The 24968-nt window shown below is 43.4% G+C and overlaps 1 protein-coding gene across 2 annotated transcripts in view; it reads left to right on the forward strand.

Moving 5' to 3' along the window:
• Nucleotides 1-43: 43 nt before the first annotated feature.
• The window catches only part of DTX1 (deltex E3 ubiquitin ligase 1), a 39260-nt gene continuing 14335 nt past the window's right edge, over nt 44-24968 (forward strand). Inside the window, exons 1-2 of one of the 2 annotated variants that reach the window (XM_063315514.1) lie at nt 44-513; nt 21376-22057. In XM_063315514.1, coding sequence (XP_063171584.1) covers nt 255-513; nt 21376-22057 — 941 coding nt within the window. In that variant the 5' untranslated portion in view covers nt 44-254. The remainder of the gene's footprint in view (nt 514-21375; nt 22058-24968) is intronic. The other variant, XM_063315513.1, reaches the window with a different exon arrangement.

Below are 24968 nucleotides of genomic sequence, written 5' to 3' on the forward strand. Positions count from 1 at the left end.
TCAGCCGGCTTCTTGCCTGGGGCAGCTTAGCCCTCCCCAAGCAGCAACCCCCATGCTCAGCCTTCTGTTTACTCCCTTGCTGGGCCCGCCCCAGGATTGCCAAAGGCAGGAACTGCAGTTTGGACCCTAGGAAAGAAGGCAACTTCCAAGGCACCTGAGAAACGGGGGGCTTCTCCTGAGGCGCCCTGGGGCTCCCCAAAGCGGTAGGAAGCCCGCCCACCGCCCATGCCTGGTCCACAGAAGGCGGCAGCATCATGGCACGGCCTGGTCCGGGGGCGCTGCTCTTTGCAAACGGGCTGGGCTTCCCCCCAAGCAACGTGGCCCGGGTCGTCGTGTGGGAATGGCTGAACGAGCACAGCCGGTGGAGGCCCTACACGGCGGCCGTCTGTCACCACATTGAGAACATCCTGAAAGAGGATGCCCGGGGCAGTGTAGTGCTCGGACAAGTAGATGCCCAGCTGTCACCGTATATTATAGATTTACAGTCCATGCACCAATTCCGGCAGGATACAGGTAAGCCGAACTACCACCATCATGGTAAATGTTGGGCTGAATCAAGGGGAGGAATTCTTCCTTCACTTTCCATCATAATTGAAAAGATGTATATGTGGTGTTTTAGCAGGTGGAGGAAGCAAGAGAGAATCTTTCACACTAGAAAAACAGATCGAGGAAACAGCCTGGAACCTTGTTCCCTGACTTGCTAGATTTCTACCTGGGAGGCATCCCTGTTGTATTAGATTTCTACTTGCAGGGAATGGGACATAGGAAGAAGCATCTGAATCACACTTTTCCAGCCTGGGTCCTTTTGGTGACAGCTTTTGGCTGCTCACTGGAGCATTTCAGGCAGTCCAAACCATCCAGCGAGATTCAGATAGAGTGGCTGATTTAAACAAGCCACTGCCCTCTTGCAGTTTGCAGTGGTTAGCTTGGGAAAAGCTTTTACTCTGCAATTCTGGGGAGCGTAAGAGCCTGGGCAAAGATCTGAGCGCAGGGCATAACCCGGGAAGAAATAAGGCTGATGGGTTAGGAAGGAGCTCAGATTCATTTTGCCATGTCAAGCTGATGCCGGTTGAAGAGTGGGGCTCATAATCCTTATAATGGTGGTGCGATAGTAATAACCAAGGTAATAGCAGTAGCAATGATGATGTTAATATTGAGAATAGGAGGCTTAAACCGAGTAGATATTTCGATGTTGAAGCTCTGTTTTGGTACTCAGCAACAAGCAGAAAATGCACAGGCCTCCGGGATGTTTCGGTGTGTCCTTTTCGCCATACAAACATAATTATGATTCCCTTCTCCTTCCATCTGCCCCCCCCCTCCAAAGGCAATCCAGGTAGGCTTAGTGTTAAGGCAATATCTGGGGAGGCCCCTGTCCCCACCCCTCTTCTTTGCATCGCAAAGAAAGCTGGAGCATTGCAGGGCGATAGCCAGCTCCGCAATCCTACACCCATGGATTGCAAAGAGCAATCTACCGATGTCAACAGGATCCCCTCTGCAGTTAATGCATTTAGAACTGCCACCTTTTAACTGGGATTGGGTGTGCTGGCTTGGCGGGCTCTTTCCCCCTGCTTGTAACTAAGATGCTGAAGATGTCATCAAAGGAAAAACAGGTTTGTTTTAAAAACAAAACAAAACAGTGTCTCTTAGCGTGGACTGATTACAGCACAAGCTTCTGCGGATCAGCCCGAACCGCCTTTCTCACATTCAGGGATGCCCTGGCAGATCCCTGCACAGAGGGAAAAAGTCTTGGGGAACCCAGGTATCATCCGTCGGACCCCACAGGACTCCTATTCTGCTTTGCTGCAGTAGATGGGTGTACCTCTGGAATGGAAAATAATTCATTTAAGAATAAGCTTCTAGATCTCATGAGGGCAGGGGGTGAATGACTGGGTTGAACATTACAAGCCATCCTGGATTAAAGCAACAGGAATTACTCTTTGACCCCATCTCAGCAATGCTTCTTCTTAGCTTGAAAAACATATAACTATAGAAGTCTTGGGGCAGCAACAGAATTGTGAAGATGGGAGTGCCTCTGAGAACACGCAGAGTTTTTTCTCCCTACAGTTTGCAGAGTTAGGGGAAGAAGATAAAATGTTTTAGGTAGGGTCGAGCTGTGGCATCTTTTCTTGATTTACGTGCAGAGGGTAGTATTATGGTGTTTACACACAGGACTGGCAAGAATCAAATGGAAATCTTTCTCACGAAGCTTCTGGAGTGACCCTGGGCCAGTGATTATTCGTCTTCTAGGCTTAAACTACTTTGCAGAGTCGTTGTAAGGCTCAACTGAAAATGGTCTGCAGGGTGGCGAAATATATACTGCTTTCAAATAGTTTGCAGGGTGGGGAGATACATAATGCTGTCAGGTCCATGGCAGATGAGCTGGATGTAGGGAACTGCAAACTATTTGCTCATAGCTCCATTTTTCTTCCTTTTGGCCAGATCCATGCAATGCTCTTGTTTACTTTCATCTTCTGGGTGAGCGAATCCAGAAGGATGGATGCAGGCGGTCTGCCTAACCTCAAGCAGGTGTGTGTGTGTGTTGATAGCTTGAGCGGGAGACAGTTGGTTACAGTATTTTTAACAGAACTGAAAATGGCCTGATCAGCTGAGCCTGTTTTGCTTGTCAGCCTCTAAACCGTCACGCGTGGTCGACTTTGAGCATCCCCATTTAGATCGCCAAAAAAGAAAACCAACTGTTTGGGCTAACTTGATAGATTGCAGACAAGCCTACCTTTTCTAGAGGTTTGGGCTACATTGCTTCATGCTGACCCTCAGGGGTTGCACAGGGAAGAGGTCCGAAAAGTCAAAATGACAGCCACGGCCATGCCACTGAAGCCCCGCCCTTTCTCACACAACACACTTAAAAGTAGCAGGGCTTTAATTGCATGGTGGCGGCTGCCATCTTGACTTTTTTGACCCCCACAGACCCCCAATGGCCATACTGAAGTCCAAACATCAGGAGGGCATTTGCTTGCTTCTTCTTGATGTGTTCACAACTGTCATTATACAAGTGACTCGAAATACAACATTTGGATCATTTGTGCAATGATGTCATGATGGCTGAGATGTCATCTTGGCCTGTACAAATTCCCTGTGCTTCTGAAGCCCCAAGGAGTCTCAAAGTTGTTTCCAAATTCCACGTGACAGGAAGGAGCAGTTATTAAATACGTGACCAGCAAATGCCTCAACCGAGTCAAATGCTGGTTTTCTTCTGCCCCACCACGCCCTCCCCACTTTCAGAACGGTTCTTTAAGCCAAGCAGAGCCTTTGGACTATAAAGGTTTTCCTGCCCCTGCAGAAAGCCATAGTTTGTCTAACTGTGGTTTATTCTGTCAGCCACCATGGCTGGATCACTAGAAGAGGTGAGACCATAAACCAGGGCTTGCAGGCTCTCTATATGAACCCTGGCCTTTTGTCTCACTTTTGTCCCAACAAAATAATTTTTGCAGGTCCCGAAAAAGGCATCATGGTATTTTCTGGCTGGGTTGAAGGGAACCATCATTGTCTCTCGCCTTCAGCATTGCAGGGCATCCTATAAGCCCAGGGGTCTAGACTTCTGCTCCCCAGCATTTCCTCAGATTTGCAAAGCGGCTTCTGGTGGTTTCTGTCTTCAACCGGAGCTTTCTGGTGGGCTGATAATGATGCCTGCCAACCTGATGGGTCCAACAGCATCTCTCCATTTGGACCGGCATTGCCCCTCCCAGACTGATCTGAAGAAAGAAGAGCTGTGCTTATTCCCTATGCAGGCTCCTTCCCCAAAGCTTCTGAAAGGCAGGGGAGTCACCCCAATTCTCCCTTGGTGACTAAGGTTCTCGTAGAAAACACTGGGCCTTCAAAACAGCTCTTGCCTAGTTGCCTTTGAGTCCTGCCTATGGCTCCCCAGAGATTCTGAATTACACTGACTCATTAAAAGTCTTCCCGCAGAGGTCCCCCGGCCCCCTCCCATAAGCGTGTGTGCTTGTGTGTGTGCGATGATCTCCCTCTGCGGAAGGCGTTCCAAAACACACTGGATGCAGCTGAGTCTCTCGCACCCAACCTTTGGATGGGCGGGTCTGATCGGAAAGATTTCATCAGCCGCGGAGCTTATCTGTGGCTCCAAGGAGTCTCTAGTAGGTGGGGAGAAAAACTGATTTGCAATCATGGTCCCAGATGGGGTTCACACATTGTGTCCAACCAGAGAGGCACGCAAGGATCTTGTATATATCATTTGATTGAAAATTCTAAATATACAAAGTAAAATAGAGCGGAAAACGGAAAGGGGAAAAGGGGAAAAGGAAGAAAAAAAACAAAAGGTGCAAGTCTAAAAGAAGTGGAAGAAAAATAGAAAAGGAAGAAAAAAGATATAATGAAGTAGCTTCCAATCTTTTTCACAGCAGCTGTAAGTGTGATTATAAATCGACCTCCCTCTCTAAAGTTACATTGTGACTCTCCTCATTCTACAATCTATCCTATTGAAACATCAAAACCATAAATCATAAGTTCATTTTTTCTTCTTTTTTATCCAAAAAGTCCATCAGGGGTTAGGCATGCAAGGATTTTCCGACCAACAATCACAGTCTACCTTTGGGTGGCAAGTCAGGGGCCGTCCTTCAAGTGCGTGTGGGGGCAAGGCAGAAATAAACTTGGTTTAGACTTCAGAGGCCTTAAAATGAACACCGTTGCATGGTGTCTATATTAGCACCCCAGGCATTTAGACAATTTTCTCCTATTACATTAGAAATTGCAGTGGCAACGTTTGAATGAGACTTGGGGAGGTAGTCAGGAGCTTTGGGGCCACAGTCCACCCTGGCTGGGGCCTGTACTCAGTCATGGTTTGTTGAAGAAATCTTAGTTGGCTAGATCACAACACTTGCCACTGAAACCAAGGAAACCACCCCGTGGTTTAAACACTTTTCTTCAGAGGAAATAGTATGTTAGTTTGTCTAAATATGAAAGTCACTGCTTAACTCTAATCAGTAGCTCCTTAAGGCTGGAGTGCTATAATTACAGAGGTGTGAGACTCATCCTGGCTGGGAATTATGGGAGCTGAAGTCCATCACAGGCAGAAGGTACCAACTTGAGGAAGTCTGGTGTTAATAACAGCAGAGCAGCTTTGAGGTGAGGGATCTGGGTTCAAATGGACCACGTGGCTTTGCAAGGTCATCAAAGCACTTTGGATAAACCGGGGTATGTTTGAGGTGGCTGTAAAGCTAATTAAGCCTTTTGAGTAGCTTGACGATGAAGAGGTAAAGCATCATTTTACTAAGCAAAGCCAAAGGATTTGCTTATTCATTCATAAATGTTACATACATCTTGCATTTTCTTTGTTAAAAGCAATCCCAGCATGCATTTTGTGTGAGATGATTCGATATAGCCTTCAGGAGAAGTATTTAAGATCTCAGGTCTTTAAAACACTTTCAGGGTAATGCAGCCTTTCCCAACCTTTTGACCCCGGAGGAACCCTTGGAATATTTTTCAGGCCTGGGGAACCCCTGCACATTCAGGCTCAAATATAGGCCAGAAGTTACAAAATTATGATATTGGTGCCATGAGTAAGCCTGTGTGTGTGCATTAACAGTGTTCTTAAACTAAAAATAAAGAATGAAACTTAAATTCTTTGTATTTACCACAAACATAAATACATTGAGAGCTCTTGCACCAAAGTCAAATTCCTTGTATGTCTAATCATACTTGGCCAATAAAGTATTCTATTCTATTCTATTCTATTCTATTCTATTCTATTCTATTCTATTCGTATATTATTATTGTATCTTCTTTTATAGATTTTACCCTGGAATTAGTTCCTGTATTTTACCTTTATTTTATTTTCTTTGATACGGTCGTAAGACTAATCAATTAATCAACCACTGCTACTGTTTTAAATGGAATCATACAATCCTTCTTTTGTTTGATTCAGCGTAGAATAAAATGCATATAAATCAGAGCACGAAGCAGCAAGATCAGAGCAATCCCAAAGGGTGAAGGGTGTAATAAACATTTACTTGAGTAGCTCATGAAAGAATTCAGTGACAAATATTACCTTCTATCTAGTAAAATGTGGAGAATCTCACTAGTGTTCACATTCTTGGTTAGCCAAGCTGACTGCATTTATAACCAGCCAGGCACCACGTTCCTAAAAAAAATCATAATTATATCTGTTATTTAGTATAGCTTTTAACTGGAGATCATAACCAGGGTTAGTATTTCTGAAATGTCATTGTCCCCTTCTGAGTCTGACACAGACTCTTATGGAGGCAAAATATTGGTTGGGTGTGCTAAATAATAATAATAATAATAATAATAATAATAATAATATAAACCACACTGAGACGAGGAGATTGTCTCTAGTGTTTTATTTACTGCTATAGTAGGCAGAAAGTCCTACCAAACTGAAGAAGCGTGGGAAAACCCAGACAGATAAACCCCAAAACTTAAGGCGGATCTGCTCTGAGTTTCTTTGAAGGACAGTTCAAAGCCTCTAAACTACACATGCGTTTTCCCCCCTGGATAGGGGCCCCCTCCTGCTCACCATCCGTACTCATAACAATAATGTATTAAATTTATATGCTGATTCCCAGAATTGCCCTAAGTTAAAATGAAGATGGATCATTTGTGATTTGTAGTTACTGTGGGAGCACAACCGTTGTTGGGAACCAGGACTATTGGGAGAAGCCATACGTGTTTGGGCAGATGATGTGAGCCAAAAAGTTGTGTGTTGTTAACTTGGGTTTAATGCACTGGGTGAGCTCAGCCATTAAGTCCGAACATTGCCAGTGACAGATTGCAGTGTATTATCTCCTAAAGACTTTAGAGCTGTTATATTCATTTATTTGTTTGTTTGTTTGTTCATTCCATTTGTAGTTCATCTAAGCCAGCTATGCCAGAACCCACTTCCATGCATGGGAGTTGAAGCCCACCTTATGGGGTGTACCAGTTGGGGAAGGCAGGGACAAAATTAGTTGATCCTCTCCCTCTGCCTGTTTATCGTGGACGGCCTGGAATTTAAAATACAAGAACATTTGTAGTTTAGAATCTTGTTTCTTTCTTTGATGAATAGTTTAAGATAAGAGGATAATCCTTACCTGGATATTGAAACCTTTGATCTGCTCCAGCAACGCAGCCAGCAGCATGTGTCTCCTGTCTTCCTAATTTCTACCTTCCCTGGTTTGTTTGTTTTTTTAATTATTATTCTTTGAAATGAAAAATCATCCTCGTTTGCTCTCGAGCAGACCTGTCGTAGATTGTAAAAGCTTTGAAATTGGCCATTTTTCCAGGAAAAAGAAAATAGCTTCCGAAAGAAAACGCCAGGAGGGAGAGTCCAGCTGCAAAGTTGGAATGGGGTTGCAGATTTGATGCAATTGCTGGGTGGATTCAGCAGAGACTAGGGGAAGCTTGCTCATTGTAGAAAGCAATTATTCTCCCTTATTCCTTAGGCTTTGCTATTTAAACATTTGACCCGCATGACTCCATGGAGCTTTAATTATTTATTTATCTAGTAACTTACCAAACTTGATTTTCTGGCTTTGTTTGTTTGAACGGCATTAGTTTCCACCCAGTATTGTTTGAATCTTCTGGCTGCACCTTTTCAACAGCATGCGTCTTTGACTCCAGTTTGAATTTACACATCAACCTAAGCCAGCCTTTCTCAACCTGGAGGAACCCTTGAAATATTTTCCAGGCCTCGGGGAACCCCTGCCCATTCAGGCTCAAAGATAGGCCAGAAGTTACAAAATTATTATATCTGTTTCATGGGTAGGCCTGTCTATATGCATTCACAGTGTTCTTAAACTGAAAATCAAGAATGAAACTTACCTCTTTCATGTGAAGTTGCCCGAATTTGAAATAATTTTCAAATAAATTGTGATCTCCCAGGGAACCCTTAGTGATCTCTTGTGGAAACCTAGGGTGCCACAGAACCCTGGTAGAGAAACCCTGGCCTAGCCCATCTCGGTTGATGCAGAGTGCAGGCCTAGAAAAAATCAACCGGTTTGCAAATGAAAGAAGCCATGGTTTCTTAAATAAGCTTCGGTGGCTGGATTGTCATCAGTTTAAACCAGACACCATGGTTTACACAGTTCAGTTTATTTCATCTTGGTCCTAGACCAGCTCAAAGGAAATGCAAGGATAAAACTTACTGAAACTTACAGAAAACATTCTTTGTAATTCTGGTCAGTGACTGTAACAAAAATGTTCATTTTTTAAAATATAAAACTTACTATTCCCAAATAGTGAATAGTGAAAATAAACAACTGTGTACAGAACTGTGATACACACAGCAATGGTTGGAGTTATAAGACTTTATTAAGCCAAATCTAAAAGTACCAAATCATGGATTAGTGAGGTGAGCAAATCTAATCATTGGGCATTTAACTGTTGAAAATGTTATATTGTTTTATTTGCTGTGAGTACAAAACAGAAAGAATAAAATAAAACAAAATACATCACAATGTGTATATAAAATACAAATCATACTAATTAAAAAGAGGAGAAAGGGGAGGAAGCTTCTTTCTCTCATTTCTCTTCTCTTAGTATAAATAATATAACCTCATGAAGTGTCTTTCCCTTTTTTTGAAGAGATGGTTCAGGCTAGACCACCTGGAATCATGTTGGTCAGTTCTTCCATTGGGTTGATAAAGGGCCAGTTCAAAAGCTAAACGATAACATGTTTCTTCAATCAAGGATTTGACATTTGGGATAATAGAAAGATAAAATGTAAGAGATGGGAGTCCAAACCATGCTCAGAATCTTGAGGGAAGCCTGGGAAGAAATGTCATTAAAAAACAAAATAGTATTTTGGTTTACTCCAGTTTGCCGTTCCTGGGCTGTGTTCACAAAACCCATTTGCACCAGGGGCTAAGTTTGGCAAGTGTTAATCTTGGTTTGGTTTTCTCTGGTTTAGTGTGTTGTGCAAACCTGCCCCCTCAGCTTAGGTTTTGATTCTGTGCATGATGCAAAGGAGTTAATTCAGGAACCAGGTTGAGTGTGCAATGTAAATGCCAGGTTACCCTTCCAAAGGTACATATTTTGGGGTCTGTGCAAGAAGCGGGGAAGGAAAAAGGGTGGAGACCGGCTACTTCTGCTTTCATAAGGCTGCCTGCATGCTGTTGCAATCTGTTGCACGCAGGCTTCCAGCAACCGCCCGAATGCTGCATTGCTTCCTGAGCCAATACTGCAGGAGCTGTTGGCATGCCTGCCTGATGCTTGGATGAGGCACCTGGGTCACCCAAGCAGGTGGCCAAGGGCTCTGTCTAAACTGAAGGCTCTTCTCAATCCTCTTCTGAGCTGGAGCAAGCAAGAAAGTGAGGGAGAATGAGAATGCTTTTCCTCTGCAACTTCATCATACATATCCAGGATCCTAAAATTCAGGCTGAAGGTTCCAGGGTGTGAGAGATCGTTGGGAAAGGAAGGGAAGGGAAATTAGACACAAACAATCCAGAGATACAAGGTGAATCTCCTGGAAGTTGGTCTGATAAACAGCAACTGAGCCCAGGTGACCAGAGAGGTAGGGAGAAGCATTTCCATGCTTTCAAAGAGATGATGATGATGATGATGACCGTGATAGCTTGAGCTTGATGATGAACTTGAGCTTTGATGAACTTAGTGTGAATGAGGGTGGAAATTCCTCTCGCTGTTTCCAAGATTCTCTATTTTCCCCCACAAGAGCATTAAAGACAATTTAGTGAAGCCAGTGTGATTTTTGCTTTCTTGGTCTTGCCTACCTGCATGGTAGAGGTTTAGGATTAGTCTGAGGCCAATCCAGGGAGCAGAAACACTTTGAAGCTCAGGAAGACACTTGCTATGTTCACACGGAAACTGTCATGAGTAATGACGGTGAGCAGGAGGGGGCCTCTATCCAGGGGGGAAAACGCATGCGTAGTACTGAGGAATTAAGCAGCCATTCAAAGAGACACAGATCAGGCCCGCCTTAGCTTTTGGGGTTTATATGTCTGGGTTTTTCCCACGCTTATTCAGTTTGTTAGGATTCTGTTTATGTAGCAGTAATAAACACTAGAGAACTACTCCTCGTCTCAGTGTGTGTCTCACTGTTAGGACAGAAACCGAGTTGAGTTTGCTCAACAGTGGTTTATTGAATAGTTCATGATCATGATTAGCTGGGTTCCCACAATGTGTGAAAGCTGAAACCATTGTTTATGAACCAGAGTGATTGGGTTCCCACAACGTGCTCAGACACGGGCTGGGTCTGTGGATCACAATGGACCCCACACAAGCCAACTACATTGCAACTTAGCATGGGATAAGCATATGGTTAGCTTATCACTTTGGGTCCCGTGCGCAGGGAACAAATGGTGTGAACTGAAACTTCCCTCCCCTCTCCCTTACACAAAGGAGAGTCAAGGTGGGATCACTCTGAGTTTCTTTCTAACGTCTTCTCCCTTTCTTGAGCTTGTCATATTTTGCCAGCTGTCACTTTCGCCCTTCAGGGTCATCTCTGTGGCTTTCTATAGTAGGTTCCTTTGGACCTTTCAGCCCTCCATGCTGGATTTGTATTTCTGGACTTTCCAGAAATATGGAGAGGCTGTTTTTTGGCTGGACTATTCCTAACAACAACAACATCATTACGACATCCCAGGTTCTTGGGAAGAACGTGATATAAATGAAGGCCAACTCCAGCTAAAGAACTGGGAGCTGTAATTTCACATTGTTGTGTACATGATGAGGATGATGAGGATTATTTTATTTTATTTTCTATCCCGCCTTTATTATTTTTATAAATAACTCAAGGTGGCAAACATACCTTCCTCCTCCTATTTTCCCCACAACAACCACCCTGTGAGGTGGGTTGGGCTGAGAGAGAGGGACTGGCCCAAAGTCACCCAGCCGTCTTTCATGCCTAAGGTGGGACTAGAACTCTCATACCACGTCTGATTGGCTCTTGGGCTAAGAGAGAGGGACTGGCCCAAGGTCACCCAGCTGTCTTTCATGCCTAAGGTGGGACTAGAACTCTCCTACCACGTCTGATTGGCTCTTGGGCTGAGAGAGAGGGACTGGCCCAGGGTCACCCAGCTGACTTACATGGCTCAGGCGGGACTAGAACTCACAGCCTCCTGATGATGGTGATGGAATGATATAGCAACAGCCTTTCCCCTCCCTCCACATCTCTAGGGTAAGGGCTGTAATGCCAGAAGCAGTTCCTTCTCTTCCCCCCACCCCCTTGTGGGGAAGCTGGCCTTCAGGCCTGGGTTGGGGTGGTGTTTATCTTGCTTTCATGTAAGTGCTTTGAGTGGCAGCAAAGTTAGAGCAAAATCCTCCTCCTCCTCATCAACAACGTATAATCTACAAAATGCTGTTTTTAGATTTTTTTATTCCACCTTTATTATTTTTATAAATAACTCAAGGCGGCGGCAAACATACCTCATACTCCTTCCCCTCCTAGTTTCCCCACAACAACCACCCTGTGAGGTGGGTTGGGCTGAGAGAGAGGGACTGGCCCGAGGCCACCCAGCCGGCTTTCGTGCCCAAGGCGGGACTAGAACTCTCTGTCTCCTGGTTTCCAGCCTGGTGCCTGAACCACTAGACCAAACTGGCTAATTGGACCACTAATTAGACCAATCTTCAACATTGGCAGCCAGGCTTCCTAAACTACAGTAACATCAGTGATGGAGAAAGGCCTCGATGGATATTAAAGGAACTGTACGAATGCAATTGCAGTTTATGACTTACGCAAACAGATGGTTTGGCATAATTTTGCTTCGCTTTGCTAAAGGGGAGAGGCCACAAAGATACCCAGAACGTTAAAACACTCTCCTCTGAATAAGTTTAGATTTCTGTTTAGCACTTTTACATCATCCTCTAAGGCAGGGACGGTGAACCTATGGTTTTTTAAACATCTTCCAGCTCCCATCACCCATCACCCTTGACCGCTCTCGCCGAGCCTGGTTGGCTAGCTAATACCACTCTCCCCTGATACTGAACTCACGTGCCCACAACTTGCTCACAATGCCCATGCTCGTAGTTTATGTTTGGGCACCACGGGCACAATCCACCGTTGGCTGGGTTCACAACACACCGAGCCAAAACCAGCGCATGGCACCACAGTACCTCTTCACATGGTCTGTGTAAATCAGATCGTGGTTTTAAGCATTTGGTTGTAACCCACAAAGACTAGAAATCCTTTCAATCTTTTCTTTCTCCAGAAAATGCTGTGGCCTTTGATTCCAGCAGCTATCTCTGCTTTTTCTGCATAAAATTCACACCCAGTCACCCAGCTGTGAAGACAAGAATCTCTTACAGAATTTCTTTGCAACAGACCCTTCATATCCATCCCGGCCAATTTGGGCTGAAATGCTGCAGCCAAGCAGAGGGCCTCTCCTGCTTTCTGTTCAGCCTGTGCGTGGAAGGAGGAGGTTGAATGAGGCAACCCTGTGATTACCCACAGCTGTCAGCTTCCCCAGGCCGTCTTCTTCCCAAGGAAGAAAGGAGCTGATTCAGCAAAAAGCAGATGCCTAATTCAATCTTCTCCTTTCCGCTTCACTGCTTAGAAGGCAGTTGATTAATAGCCATAATTACAGCAATTAACCAGGCTGGGCAAACAGGGATGAGAAAAAAGGGTTGTGTGTGTGTGTGTGGGGGGTTGCACGTGGAAACCTTTTTCCTGGGTTGTGTAAAAGACCAAAAACAGTGCAAGGCAGGAAAAGGGGCAGATGTGTGATAAGATCAAAGCTGTCACCATCCTAAAGAATGGGATTGAACCCCTCTGTGAGCCAGTTGTTAATGGTGAGAATTTGGACTGGTGGTTTGAATGTTCAGATTGATTCCAGAAATCAATTTGATTCAAGCTTTCAAGGCAATTTGGAGCATTATTCCGATCTGAGAGTTGAAAGTAGGGAGGAACTAATGTCTGAATCAGATCCAATTTGATTTGGTCCAGTCTGGATGCTTCACATGGAGAGGCAGAAAGGGTCAAGCTCAGTAAGACTTAATTTCAGTGTGCTCCATTTGATTGGAAGAATCAAATTGCTTTGAATATTCAAATGTGCGGATCCACTCAAGAACTTGCCCACCCTTGTCAGCTGTGCTAATTTTTGTTTTCCATTTTACGGTGACACTTTTCTTTTGATGATTGTGATGGAAGAATGAGAATGTGCACAGGCCGAAGGCCTATCCAGTTCAGTGCGGTGTTCAGGGACATTTAGAGGGAGGTCAAAAAAGCCAAGATGGCAGATGTGCACTCAAAGCCCCACCATGTAAAAAGGGGGGAGGCATCAATCACATAATCATAGACACACACACAAAAAAACACAGTGGATACCTTGATGCCCAAGCAAGAGATGAGATTCTTCAATTCCAGCATCCTGTGCCCATTATGAAACGGGTAGAAGCCATTAACATATCATAGTCTCTATGGCTTGAGTTTAACCTATTATGGAAAGCCAGTCATCATGGTTTGTAAACTGGGGCTTGGTGCCAAAGACTTATTCCATAAATAATCTCACATAAACAAAGCATAGCTTAGCGTAGTGAGTGAGCACTATCCCAGATGGTTCACCCAACATGCTAGGGCTGAAATATGGTTGGCTGATTTGTGTTCAATGTGTTCTTTGAACACTGAGAAATTGTGGGGAGGCTGGGAAAGGAGTAGAAAGGAGAGTAGATATAAAGAAGATAAGAAGGAATTTGTTGGGAGCTTACTTCATAAACAACAACTCAATCCAGGTGGAGAGAAATTTAGGAGGAAGTCAAAAATCTGGAGTTTTCCAACTAGCCAATTTTATCCAATGGCATCAGCTTTTGTGAGCTGTGGTTCCCTTCATCAGATCCCTGGAGTGGCTAAACCAGTGTTTCTCTACCTTGGTGAGTTTAGCAACTCCTAGAATTCTGGGAGTTGAAGTCCATCCTTCTTAAACTCGCCAAAGTTGAGAAACACTGGGCTAAATTGATGTAGAAGATCCAGTTAATCCATTTAACATTTCAAGTTTAAACTACCAGACTCCTTCTGATTTGGGGCCACCATAGTGTAACCCCGACTCTCCTCCTACAACATCCATGCTGAGAAGAAGCATTTCCAATCATTCAGAGAGACTCAGCCTTAATGAGCTCACTAGAAATGAGGCTTAGAAATTCCTCTTATGGTTTCCAAGATTCTGTATTTAACCCAAGATGAGCATTAAAGGCACCCACCTGAAGTCTGCGTAGCTGGTACTTCCTCAAACTTGATCAACTGTAGGGTGTTTGAGCTTGGGCAGTTGGATTAATTCAGCAAACCATAGTTGAATTAAGCGAAATTTAGCATGTGAGGTGAACCCCATCAGAGCAAACAGCCTCTTGCCAATGGAGCTATGTTGAATTGATCACTCTAATTGATCAGTTGGTTGATCAGGTGCCATCAAGTCATTGTCAACTCTTAGCAACCATGGATAGATTTTTTTCTATGACAATCTGGCCCTAACCTGATCTTCCAGGTCTTCCAATGGCAATTGATCAATTAGATCACTCTAATTGATTCCTCTAATTGATTCAACCCAGCTCTCCAGTTTTCCAGACAGGATTTTGCCTTTTATCTCCTGAAGATGTCCAGAAAGTCTCTCTTTTATCACCTCTGCCCCCAAACACCAAGAAAGAAGAAGATGTTTTGAAAAGTAAGCATCTGGCTGATTTGCTGAGTTACTGATTTAATAGTCGCCCAAATTGTTTGGGAGGAGGAAGAGTCCACGGTTAAGAAGTAGCTTAGAGATTGTGGGATGTGTTTGTGGGACACCCTGAGTCATCAACCACATTTTAATTTTGCACGTTGTGGAAACCCAACCCCAACCCTTATTTGATGGTTCATGGTGTCATGCGCACATAGGAAAATCGGTTACTTGAATCAAAGCACATGGAAACATGTGTTAACCGAGCTGCTGTAACCTCTGTCTTGAGGAAGGGAAATGGCAAGTGTTGTGCTGGTGTTTGGGCATTCCTCTCCTCTGACACAATGGGTGAGGCAGTAGCAGCTCCTGGCTGGCCCTGGTTGAGTTGAAAAGCCAAGCAGGACAGTTGTATGGGAGACTCCCAGGAAATCCTGAGGTTCTTTCTAGCCTAGGAAATGAAAGAACATCTCCAAAGCAATATAACAAATGTCTATGCTGTTGCCAAACATCCCTATATGGATATTCCCATGAAGTGTTCAGGACACAGGCTGGATCCACAGGAGACTTTAACCGGAGTGTCCTTCACCAATGTTCTCCATAAGGGATTTCCTGGAATTTTAGAGGGTCTCTGCATAAGGTAGAAGATTCACATACCGTATGATGTGATGCTTCTGTGAACCTTGTTCTGGTCAGAGTTGTTATTATGCAGCTTGGTGGTTTCTGTTGTGTTTCGGTAGCGCCTGGGGGAAAAAATTCCATCTTTTTGGGCCATTCTTATTTAACCTGATGAACAAGAATCCGTGTTCAGATTCTCACAATGGCAAGGGAACATTCAGTGAAATGGGTTGGGGCACGTAGTACGTTTGGACTTACTTCGTTCTGGCATGGCCAGAGGAGGTGTGCAAAAGTTTTGTTCCCTTCTGCGCAGGGGAAATGCAGTTTTCCTGACACTTCCCCATATTCCTCCGTGGAAAATACACCTATCATCCAGAAATTAATCAATATAAAACTCCTATTTGTTGTCTGTCCTGGAGTCCTTTTCTTTGGATAGACTGAGGTGGGGGTGAAATATCTGTGGGACAAGCATGCTGTTGGATTTCTGGTGCTGGACAGTTCTGAGTCTCAAAGTGCTTTGAGACATGGTGGGAATCAGCAGGTAGAAAAATGCATTAAAAACCCTGGGGTGATTGAGTTGTTAATGAAGTTTTCTGCTGCTCTGTAGCAACATTGGTGGAAGGATGTCCCATTAAAAATCTCAGTCAGGGGAGGTGATGGTAAAGCATAGGCTATTGTTTTGAAAGCAGTTTTCATTACCCAAAACACAGAAAGCCACATGGCTTTAATTAATTACAATTAAAGAAGGACAGAAGGCAGGCAGATGAAAATGCCTCCCAGGTCTTAACTGTTCACCCTGTTTGGTCAAGCTGCACTTTTCGTTTTAGGTCAGGTTGTACAAGTGAGGGGGAAAAAATGCAAAATTGCTGAGCAGATCAAATGTCTATAGAACGGTTAGAACAGGGTCAGGAAGCCGGTAGGGTGGAGTCAAAATGATATCATAGGAAATCAAAATTTCTCCTTCTTTTTAATGGGAGGGGGAATAGCTGAGAATTGAGAGCTTTTTGAGATTCCATTTTTGTTTTAGACAGAGTTGAGGATTTTAGCTAACCACAGGAGGTGTGCTGAAGCCACAGAAGCTTAATGTATTTAATCCAACCTTTATTTTCAGCTAAATAAAAGTGAACAGAATGGTCACCTGAAATTGCCAACCTTAGAGAATAGGTCTGCAAAAATGGGTTTGCCAGCTGCCTGGGGCCCAAAGATGCCAAGCGATATATTAGTAGAATGCCATCGTTCAGTTGATGTAGCAGATCTGCTTCCTTGAAACAGGTCAGTGTTGTTCAACCTCAGCAACTTTAAAAAAGGTGTGGACTTCAACTCCCAGAATTCCCCAGCCAGCATGCTGACTGGGGAATTTTGGAAGTTGAAGTCCACCCATCTTAAAGTTGCCAAGTTTGAAAAACACTGAGTTAGGTGGTTTGTAAAAGATGCATCTGTTCTGCCACACTTTCAGAGTTTCCAACATAGAGTTTATAGCAGAGTTTGATTATTTACTGAATTTTTAATCAAGTAAAAGCAGCTGATGTGGCTCTGATTCCTATGCACGCTTAATTTAAGCTCCCAGCCATATGAGATAGGCCAATCTGAGAATATGAGAAGCTGGTTTAAATTCCTTAACTAAGGGTTGACTGAGAGGAATTTGAACCTGGGTCTTCCCAAACCTCGTTGGACATGGTGTTCTTCTAGTGTAAAAATGGGTTGGCCTTGCTCATGTTTGGCTTTATGATTCTGGTATACAGAATTGGCTCTTTGATGACATCACAAAGCCAAATCAGAGAGAGAGAGAGCAGCATTTCATGTCTTCTCATAGGTCTTTTAACTACATAGTATTTTAATGGTGGCTCTGCAGGTTAAACCGCTGAGCTGCTGAGCTTGCCGATCGGAAGGTTGGCGGTTTGAATCAGCGTGACGGGGTGAGCTCCCATGGCTAGTCCCAGCTCCTGCCAACCTAGCAGTTCGAAAACATGCCAGTGTGAGTAGATTAATAGGTACTGCTTCGGCGGGCAGGTAACGGCGTTCCGTTTAGTCATGCCAGCCACATGACCACAGAGGAAGTGTCTATGGACAAACGCCGACTCTTCGGCTTTGAAATGGAGATGAGCACCGCCCCCTAGAGTCGGACGCGACTGGACTTAATGTCAAGGGAAACCTTTACCTTTACCTATTTTAATGGGAAACAGGGCAATTACATGGCATTCCTTCTCCCAGTGGCTTGTGTCAATAAATAAGAAGGCAAAATTAAGCCACTGAGGAACATGTTCTGCAAATGCATGCTTGGGAGAAAACTAAGACCTACGTACAGACTTCAAAAAAAAAATTTAAATAGCACAATCCTCTTTTCCAAACACCAAGAACAACAACAGTATTAAGAGGGTGTCTCCACATGCAATGAATGGGTCTCTTAAATGATGCTGAGCTGAAATCCAAGTTATGCTGTTATAGGGAAAGGAATGGCTAAGGTCATTAACTTGTATTTCAGCTCAGTGTCATGCACTAGCAGGGGAGAGATTAAAGAAAGAAGATCCCTCTCCTCCTATGTGGAAACTGGAGAGAGCTGTACGGTGAAAGACAAGGCTTTTGCACCCACCTTCTTGGCCAACCTTTTCACTACTGTAAGTGCAAGAACTCCCCTCCCACGATTCTGTCCCTGGGAATTTTGCTGAAATTTTCTCCTTGGAGTGAAATTTTGGGCACTAATTCAGTGCAGAAGAAATAGTTTGACTGGCCCTAGGCTAGACTGCTTGATCAATGGGACTCAAGTTAATGGAGGTGAACGAATGAATTTCAGGGCATTTCAGAAAGTCTACCCCAATTGGATGAATGCAGGACAACCCCCCCAAATTTCAGTGCTTTACATAGAGTTTTTTTTTTAGAGGCAACTTCGAGAACCTGATACAAGGCCGATCCTCTGCACCCCTTACAACCTAGATTCACCCCTCGTTCTTGATAGTCTCTTCCCAGGTCCTGCTGCTCCAGACAGCTACGAGCAGAAGCCGCAGGACGCTTGCCAAACCGTGCTGGCTGAAAACAAACACCACGGAAACTGCTGGTGTACTGCTGTTCAGCTTTATGAGCCCCTGGGGAGGGATGCATAGTTAACGTAACACTTCAAACATAATTATTGATTGCATGCATGGCCTATTGCTCGGGCTGCACCATCAGCAAACCGAGGGAGGGAGGGGAGGCAGTGCAAAAAGTGTGCATGTGTTTATTCATCGGTGAGCAGGATGCGTCCTAAGCAATGCAGCCCTTCGTTATCATCTACACAAGTCCTGAAACATGGGGAAAAACCACGTTCTTTCTAAACAAGCCATGATGAGAAATCCTATACCAGGTGTTAAAACCCAGCTAGGCCTAGTCTCAGGAACTCTCCTGGCAAGAATGGGTTTGCCAAGCCATCTTTTCACATCTCCAGAGCACACCTGTCTGTCCTGCTGACTCGGAGGCTCCCAACGCGCATTGGTACAACAAACTTGCATTGTGCTGTGTATCCTTCCATCCATGCTGGGCTCCTCCCTGTGTCTCCACTGCCTGGCCAGTTTGGACCAGAGTTTGGTTAGTCACAGGACTTTGCCCTCTGGCCACTGAAACAGTCCAGCCCAGCCATTGTTCTACCTTGCAATCCCTTGTAAGGTAGAACAATGCTAGCTTTCCTGTGGATGTTTCCACACAGCCAGTCCTGGGAGGAAGGGCAGCCCCTGTCTTCTGCTCAGATCTTCCTGCTGATGTCACCTTTCTGCTGATCGCTTTGTGCTCCTCAACCCTCAGCAGATTCCATCTGAGGTCACCGTGGGAGAATTTCCCTTTCCCTTTCCCTCTCCCATTCCCTCTCCCTCTCCCTTTCTTTCTCTCTCTCTCTCTTTCTTTCTGTCTTTCATCAGAGGTCACCATGGGAGAATCCCCTCCCCTCCCTCTCTCTCTGATAGGAAAAACAAATGCCTTTTCCTCTCTCCCACTTTGTTTGCCCTGTGAACTTCAGAAAGAGGATATTCAAATGAAGATAGATAGATAGATAGATAGATGATAGATAGATGATAGATAGATAGATAGATAGATAGATAGATAGATAGATAGATAGATGATGGATAGATAGCTGGATAGATAGATACTGTAGATAGATAGATAAATAGATGATAGAGATATAAAATATATAAAGCCGCAGCTCCAAAAAAGTGCTTTGCTGGCTGGGGAATTCTGGGAGTTGAAGTCCAGGCATCTTAAACTTGCCAAGGTTGAGAAACGCTGGGCTAGATTTAGTAATTAGTTTCAGGATTGAGTGCATCTTGTATGAACAGTAATTGAATCCTTTTTTCCTTTATTTTCCCTTTATGTGTAGTTTATTTTCAGAAATGCATATATTGCTGAAAATAGATGCATTTTGTTATTGTAATATCACAGACATAATATTTTTATTGTTTGTTATACTTCACTAATAGAAATAATAATAATAATAATAATAATAATGACGGTGATGATTTTCTATCTATATAATTTTATTGATTTTACAAGTAGAGTTAAAATATAAAATATAGAGTACAGATAAGATAGAATACAGAACTAAAGAAAATGAGAAACTATAAAGGTGCAAAATTAGATAGAAAACAGAAAAAGAGAGTGACTTCCAATACAGATATAAATGCATATTATACAGATATAACCTCTTACCATTAAAATAACGAGGAGGAGGATTCGTCGTTGTGCTTCTTGGTGTTCTCTGAGCTTGGTTGTTTGCTTGCAGACATTTCATTAACCAACTAGGTAACTTCAGCGTGAACCCCACATGCCAAGGGCCTAAAAATGATTAAGGTGGCATCTGAGGATATAGGCAGTTGCAAGCAAGGTTTTTATTTTTATTTTTTTGTAAAAGTAGGGTGTTCAGGTCCAATAGATTCAAAATTCCCAAATGCCAAGGGAGTTCTTTAGGTATTGCTCCAATCACAACTGGACTGGAGATTTCTTTTTCCGTAAGCAGATTTCTTTTTCAATAAGCGTTCAGCTTCGATCTGCAAGTCCCGGTATTTTGTGATTTTTTCCAATTGCTTTTCCTCCATCCTAGCTTCAGCCGGTATAGCAGCATCAATGAACCAGACTGTCTTCTTTTCAATGACTGTTATATCAGGCATGTTATGAACAAGGGGCCTGTCTTTTGGATATTAAAGTCCCATAAGGTCTTAACCCGCTCGTTTTCCAAAACCTAATGTAATGGCTGCCTATTCAAAATAGCAATCAGACTCACACACGTATTCTATGGATATCTAATTTAATAATGACTAGTATGCAGTAACACAGGCAAAGCTGAGAATACTAAAAGCATGGGATTTCTCCCAATTAATTCCCAAGCAATCCCAAACCCCTCCACCCAGAGTCAGTACAATTCCATCCCCTTGCAGGTGTTCCTAACAGTTGCTGGCAGTCTTCGGGTAATGTCCTTGACCAGTTAAGATAGCCAAACATGCATTCCTCTAGATTCACATCATCCAGCTCGCTGCCTGGCACCAAGGAGCAGTAGCAGCCCCCTCCTGTACAACAACATGTGTCAATACCAGCATGGCATGAGAACTCATTGCGATGTTTCAGGAACGTTGGAACAGGAACCATGACACCTAAAAAATAATGTGGAGTCCTTGCTGCTCTCTGAGCTTGGTGGTTGGCTTGGAGACGTTTCAATACCCAACTAGGTAACTTCATCAGTGGGAACTCCCACACTCCCTCGCACTGATGATGTTACCTAGTTGGGCCATGAAACGTCTGCAAGCCAACCACCAAGCTCAGAGAACACCAAGAATTCCATTGTTCCAGCCTCAGCTACAGATGTTCTATTGAGTGGATGCTCTTTAAAATTTACCCTTTTACATTTAAAGATTTAAAGACATCCCTATAACTCAGAAGCAGGCAAAGCAAGATGTCCTCCTTATCCATAGATAAGAATACGAATGCTCTATGTAAGACTGGGTTGGGCAACGAGACATCTGCAAGCCAACCACCAAGCTCAGGGAGCACCAAGGACTCCACCGTTTGACCCTGAGCTACAGAGGTTCTCTTGTATTGGAACCATAATATAATGTAATAAACTAGGACACCCTAATAGCTGGTGGTCTTCTTTCCTTGAATCCTTCCAGCAATATTCGATGCAACTATTTACCTTTAGTTCCTCTGCTGTGTAAGTTCATCTGTCTGTGGTCTCTTTCAGGGACAATGCGCCCAGTGCGGAGGAATTTTTACGATCCTTCTTCTGCTCCTGGCAAAGGGGTGGTATGGGAATGGGAGAATGACAACAACTCCTGGACACCGTATGACATGGACATCTGCATCACCATCCAGAATGCATACGAGAAGCAGCATCCGTGGTTGGACCTCTCTTCGCTGGGGTTTTGCTACCTGATCTACTTCAACAGCATGTCTCAAGTGAACCGCCAGACACAGAGAAAGCGCCGTCTCCGGAGGCGCATGGACTTAGCCTATCCGCTCATCATGGGCTCCATCCCTAAGTCTCAGTCCTGGCCGGTGGGGACCAATTCTGGGCATCCTTGTTCGTGCCAGCAGTGCCTGCTGGTGAACAGCACTCGAGCAGCTTCTAATGCCATCTTGGCCTCCCAACGCCGGAAGGTTTCTTCAGGCAATAGCAACGGGACGCTGGCGGTCCGTCAGAGCAATACTTTCAACGGGACAGCATTGTGGTCTTTAGGGACTGTGCAGGCAGGTGGGATGGTCAAGATGGAGCAGTCCCGTTCTGCCAATGGGATGCAGGTGACCACCTTCTCCCGAAGCCAGAGCGCACCCAACAATACTCAACTGCCAGGTCAGAATAACCTAAACCGGCCTGGGACACAGCGTGGAGCCATCCTAAGTAGCAGAGCTTCCATCCCACCAGGGTAAGTATCGGAGACCTTGCGTTCCTTTCCAAATGGGCTTTTCAAAGCATCAAGGTCAACTTTTCAGGGATGGAGATAAACAGGACCTTCCCAAAGAGGATTTATAGGGGACTTAAAGTGTTTGACAGGTGCCCTGGTTTGGGGCCCTCCCAGCAGTGGCTTCAAGCCAGTTCTGGAAAAAAAGAATCTTATTGAGGACTTTGTGGGTCCAACCAATCAAGGTTTATCTCTACCTCTAACTCTCTATCCCTCTATCTATCTATAATTTTCAAAAAAGAAGATAAAAACTATTAAAAACTAATATAAAGTAAGAAAAGAAAAAGAAAGAAATCAGATAGATAGATACTTTATTTATTTATTTGTTTGTTTATCAAATTTTTATCACCGCCCATCTCCCCCTATTGATTTAGTCTTTTGGCCATATCAAGAATAAGAGAAAAAAAATAAAAAGCCATTATAAACATACAAGTAAATACAAGCAGGTACAAATAAAACTAATACAAATTCATATCAAACCGTCATTCCTACAGTAAACTCCAATCTGGTCTAAATAATCTGTCCTCTTTAAGATTGATATAAAGAGTGCAGTCTTACTAGTAATGAGCTGGTTCTTACCCTGTAAAAAATAAGAAAGTTTCTGCTGGCTGCTCCAGTATTTTTTGTTTTTTAAATATAAATCTAAGCAGCCAGTCCTGTCTACAGAGTATAATTTGCAGTCAAATAAGATATGTGCGGTATCTTCAGCAGCTGGGGCACCACAAATGCATTATCTTCCTTCGTATGGAACTCCTTAAAACCTTCCAAATCGTTCCATGGAGTCTAATTGGTCAAACTGAGCTCTAACAGAAGCTTTTCTGAGATACTGGGGCAAGAAAGTTGTTAAAATACTTTTCTAGTTGAAAGACTGATTTGTGTTGGGCCAGCCACTTCAAGGACTTGACACGTTTAAGGGGTGCTGTATCCTCTTGGGCAGCCACATCCAAAACCCTTTGTTGGACACTTTTCTTGGCATTCAAATCTAATTGGACTGGAAAATGAACTGGAAATCCATATTGCGAGATGGTATTGGGAAGTCGGGCCGCCCAGGCACGAGAAGGCATGTTACGCATCTGCTCTTCAAAACCAAGCTTGGGTAATCAGTCTGAGTCCATGAAGAGCATCTTCAGCCAATAATTAAATCAAAGAGAAAGTTAAAGGTGCAAGAAAAGGGGGAAAAAGTAAAAGAAAAATAGAAAAGAAAGAAAAAAGGTACAAAGAAATAGCTTCCAATGTTCTTTACAGCAGTTATAAGTACAATTATAAGTTTACCTCTTACTCTTTGGTTCCGACTTAACGCTCTTCTTTCTATAATCTATCCTGGCTAATCATCAAAGCCATAAATCCTAAGTTCATTTTTTCTGTTTCACGCAAAACATCTATAAGGGGTTTCCATTCAGCAATAAACATAGAAATTGACTTTTCTCTGATCAAAGAAGTCAATTTAGCCATCTCAGCCAGTTCCATCATCTTCACCAGCCATACCTCCATTGTGGATAATGTTGAATCTTTCCAGTCAGGATATATATATATATATATATATATATATCAAGGACAGTAATATCATGGCATCACGTAGCCATTCAAATTGTGGAAATGCAGCAACCACACCCACTGCCCTCATGCTAAATAATAGGGAAAAGAGGGACCGTTTCTTTGTTGCTGAAATAACTTGAATAATGTTCCTTGTGCAATTATGGCCAAAGCCAGTATTGGTTTTACTGCATTTTTCGCTCCAGCATTGAGTTAGTTTCAACTGCTTTCTACATCAGCTTGTTAAAAGTTGGCTTGAAACTGCATGCTTTTTGTGCTTTTCCTAATGGTTACATTTTTGCAAGTTTTTGATCCTATTATAATATACTGCATTTTTGCACTTCAACTGCATGCAGTTTTGACTTCGGGTTCTTTATGATGTAAGTGTTCTGTGTACTTTTACACATTTTGGAAGGCACATTTTAATGCTGCAAACTGCATCATCCAATTTGGAAAAATGCACATTTTGGTACATACCTGGCTGCCAGGTCAGGACTAGGTTTGGGAAAGTACAAAATGAATAAATTTGAAAAAAAGATGTAGGGAGTGGTCTTGGGGTAGAGCAGATGGCGTTCCTTCTTAGTTGGGCTTTGTGTATGTTTTCTTTGCTGTTTGGCCGGATTTCCCATCTTGTGCATTATTTATCATATACTGCATTTTTTAAATCTTGTTTTATAATTCTGTAACTCTCTCAGAATTGCTCTAGAGCAGTGTTTCTCAACCTTGGGCACTTTAAGATGTGTGGACTCCAACTCCCAGAATTCCCCAGCCAGCATAGCTTTAATAATATTCCATGAATATTATTAGCTGGCTGGGGAATTCTGGGAGTTGGAGTCCACACATCTTAAAGTGGCCAAGGTTGAGAAACACTGCTCTAAAGTCAGGGGGTACCCAAAAACAAATTAAATAAATAAATAGTATAGCACCCAACTCTAATTTTTTTTCAAATTTAAATCTCTTTTTGGCTGCCCTCTGCTTCCCAAAGAGCTGCTGACCAACTAGATCTTTTATTTTATTTTATTTTTTATTTATTTGTCATATTTCTTTACCACCCATCTCGTATTACAATGACTCTGGGCAAGCAGAGTCTTTAGATCTTTAGTGGCAAACAGCAGGCAAGCAGAGCAGATTCAATTTTTTTTGTTGTTGTTGTTCAAATAAAAGTGGCCTAGTTAAGCATGCTTGCTTAATCATATAGAAATGCTACCCAGAGTTCAGCTCTGAGTTGTTAAAACAACCAGTCATGGATACTAGAAGGGTATTGTTCGTGACACCTGTAATTAGTGAAACAAGGATATGGCCCTTCAGCATGTTTAATATGCTGCCGCAGATCTGCTTTGTA

This window comes from Candoia aspera, chromosome 15 (assembly GCF_035149785.1).
Source record: "Candoia aspera isolate rCanAsp1 chromosome 15, rCanAsp1.hap2, whole genome shotgun sequence".
NCBI classification, from domain to species: domain Eukaryota; kingdom Metazoa; phylum Chordata; class Lepidosauria; order Squamata; family Boidae; genus Candoia; species Candoia aspera.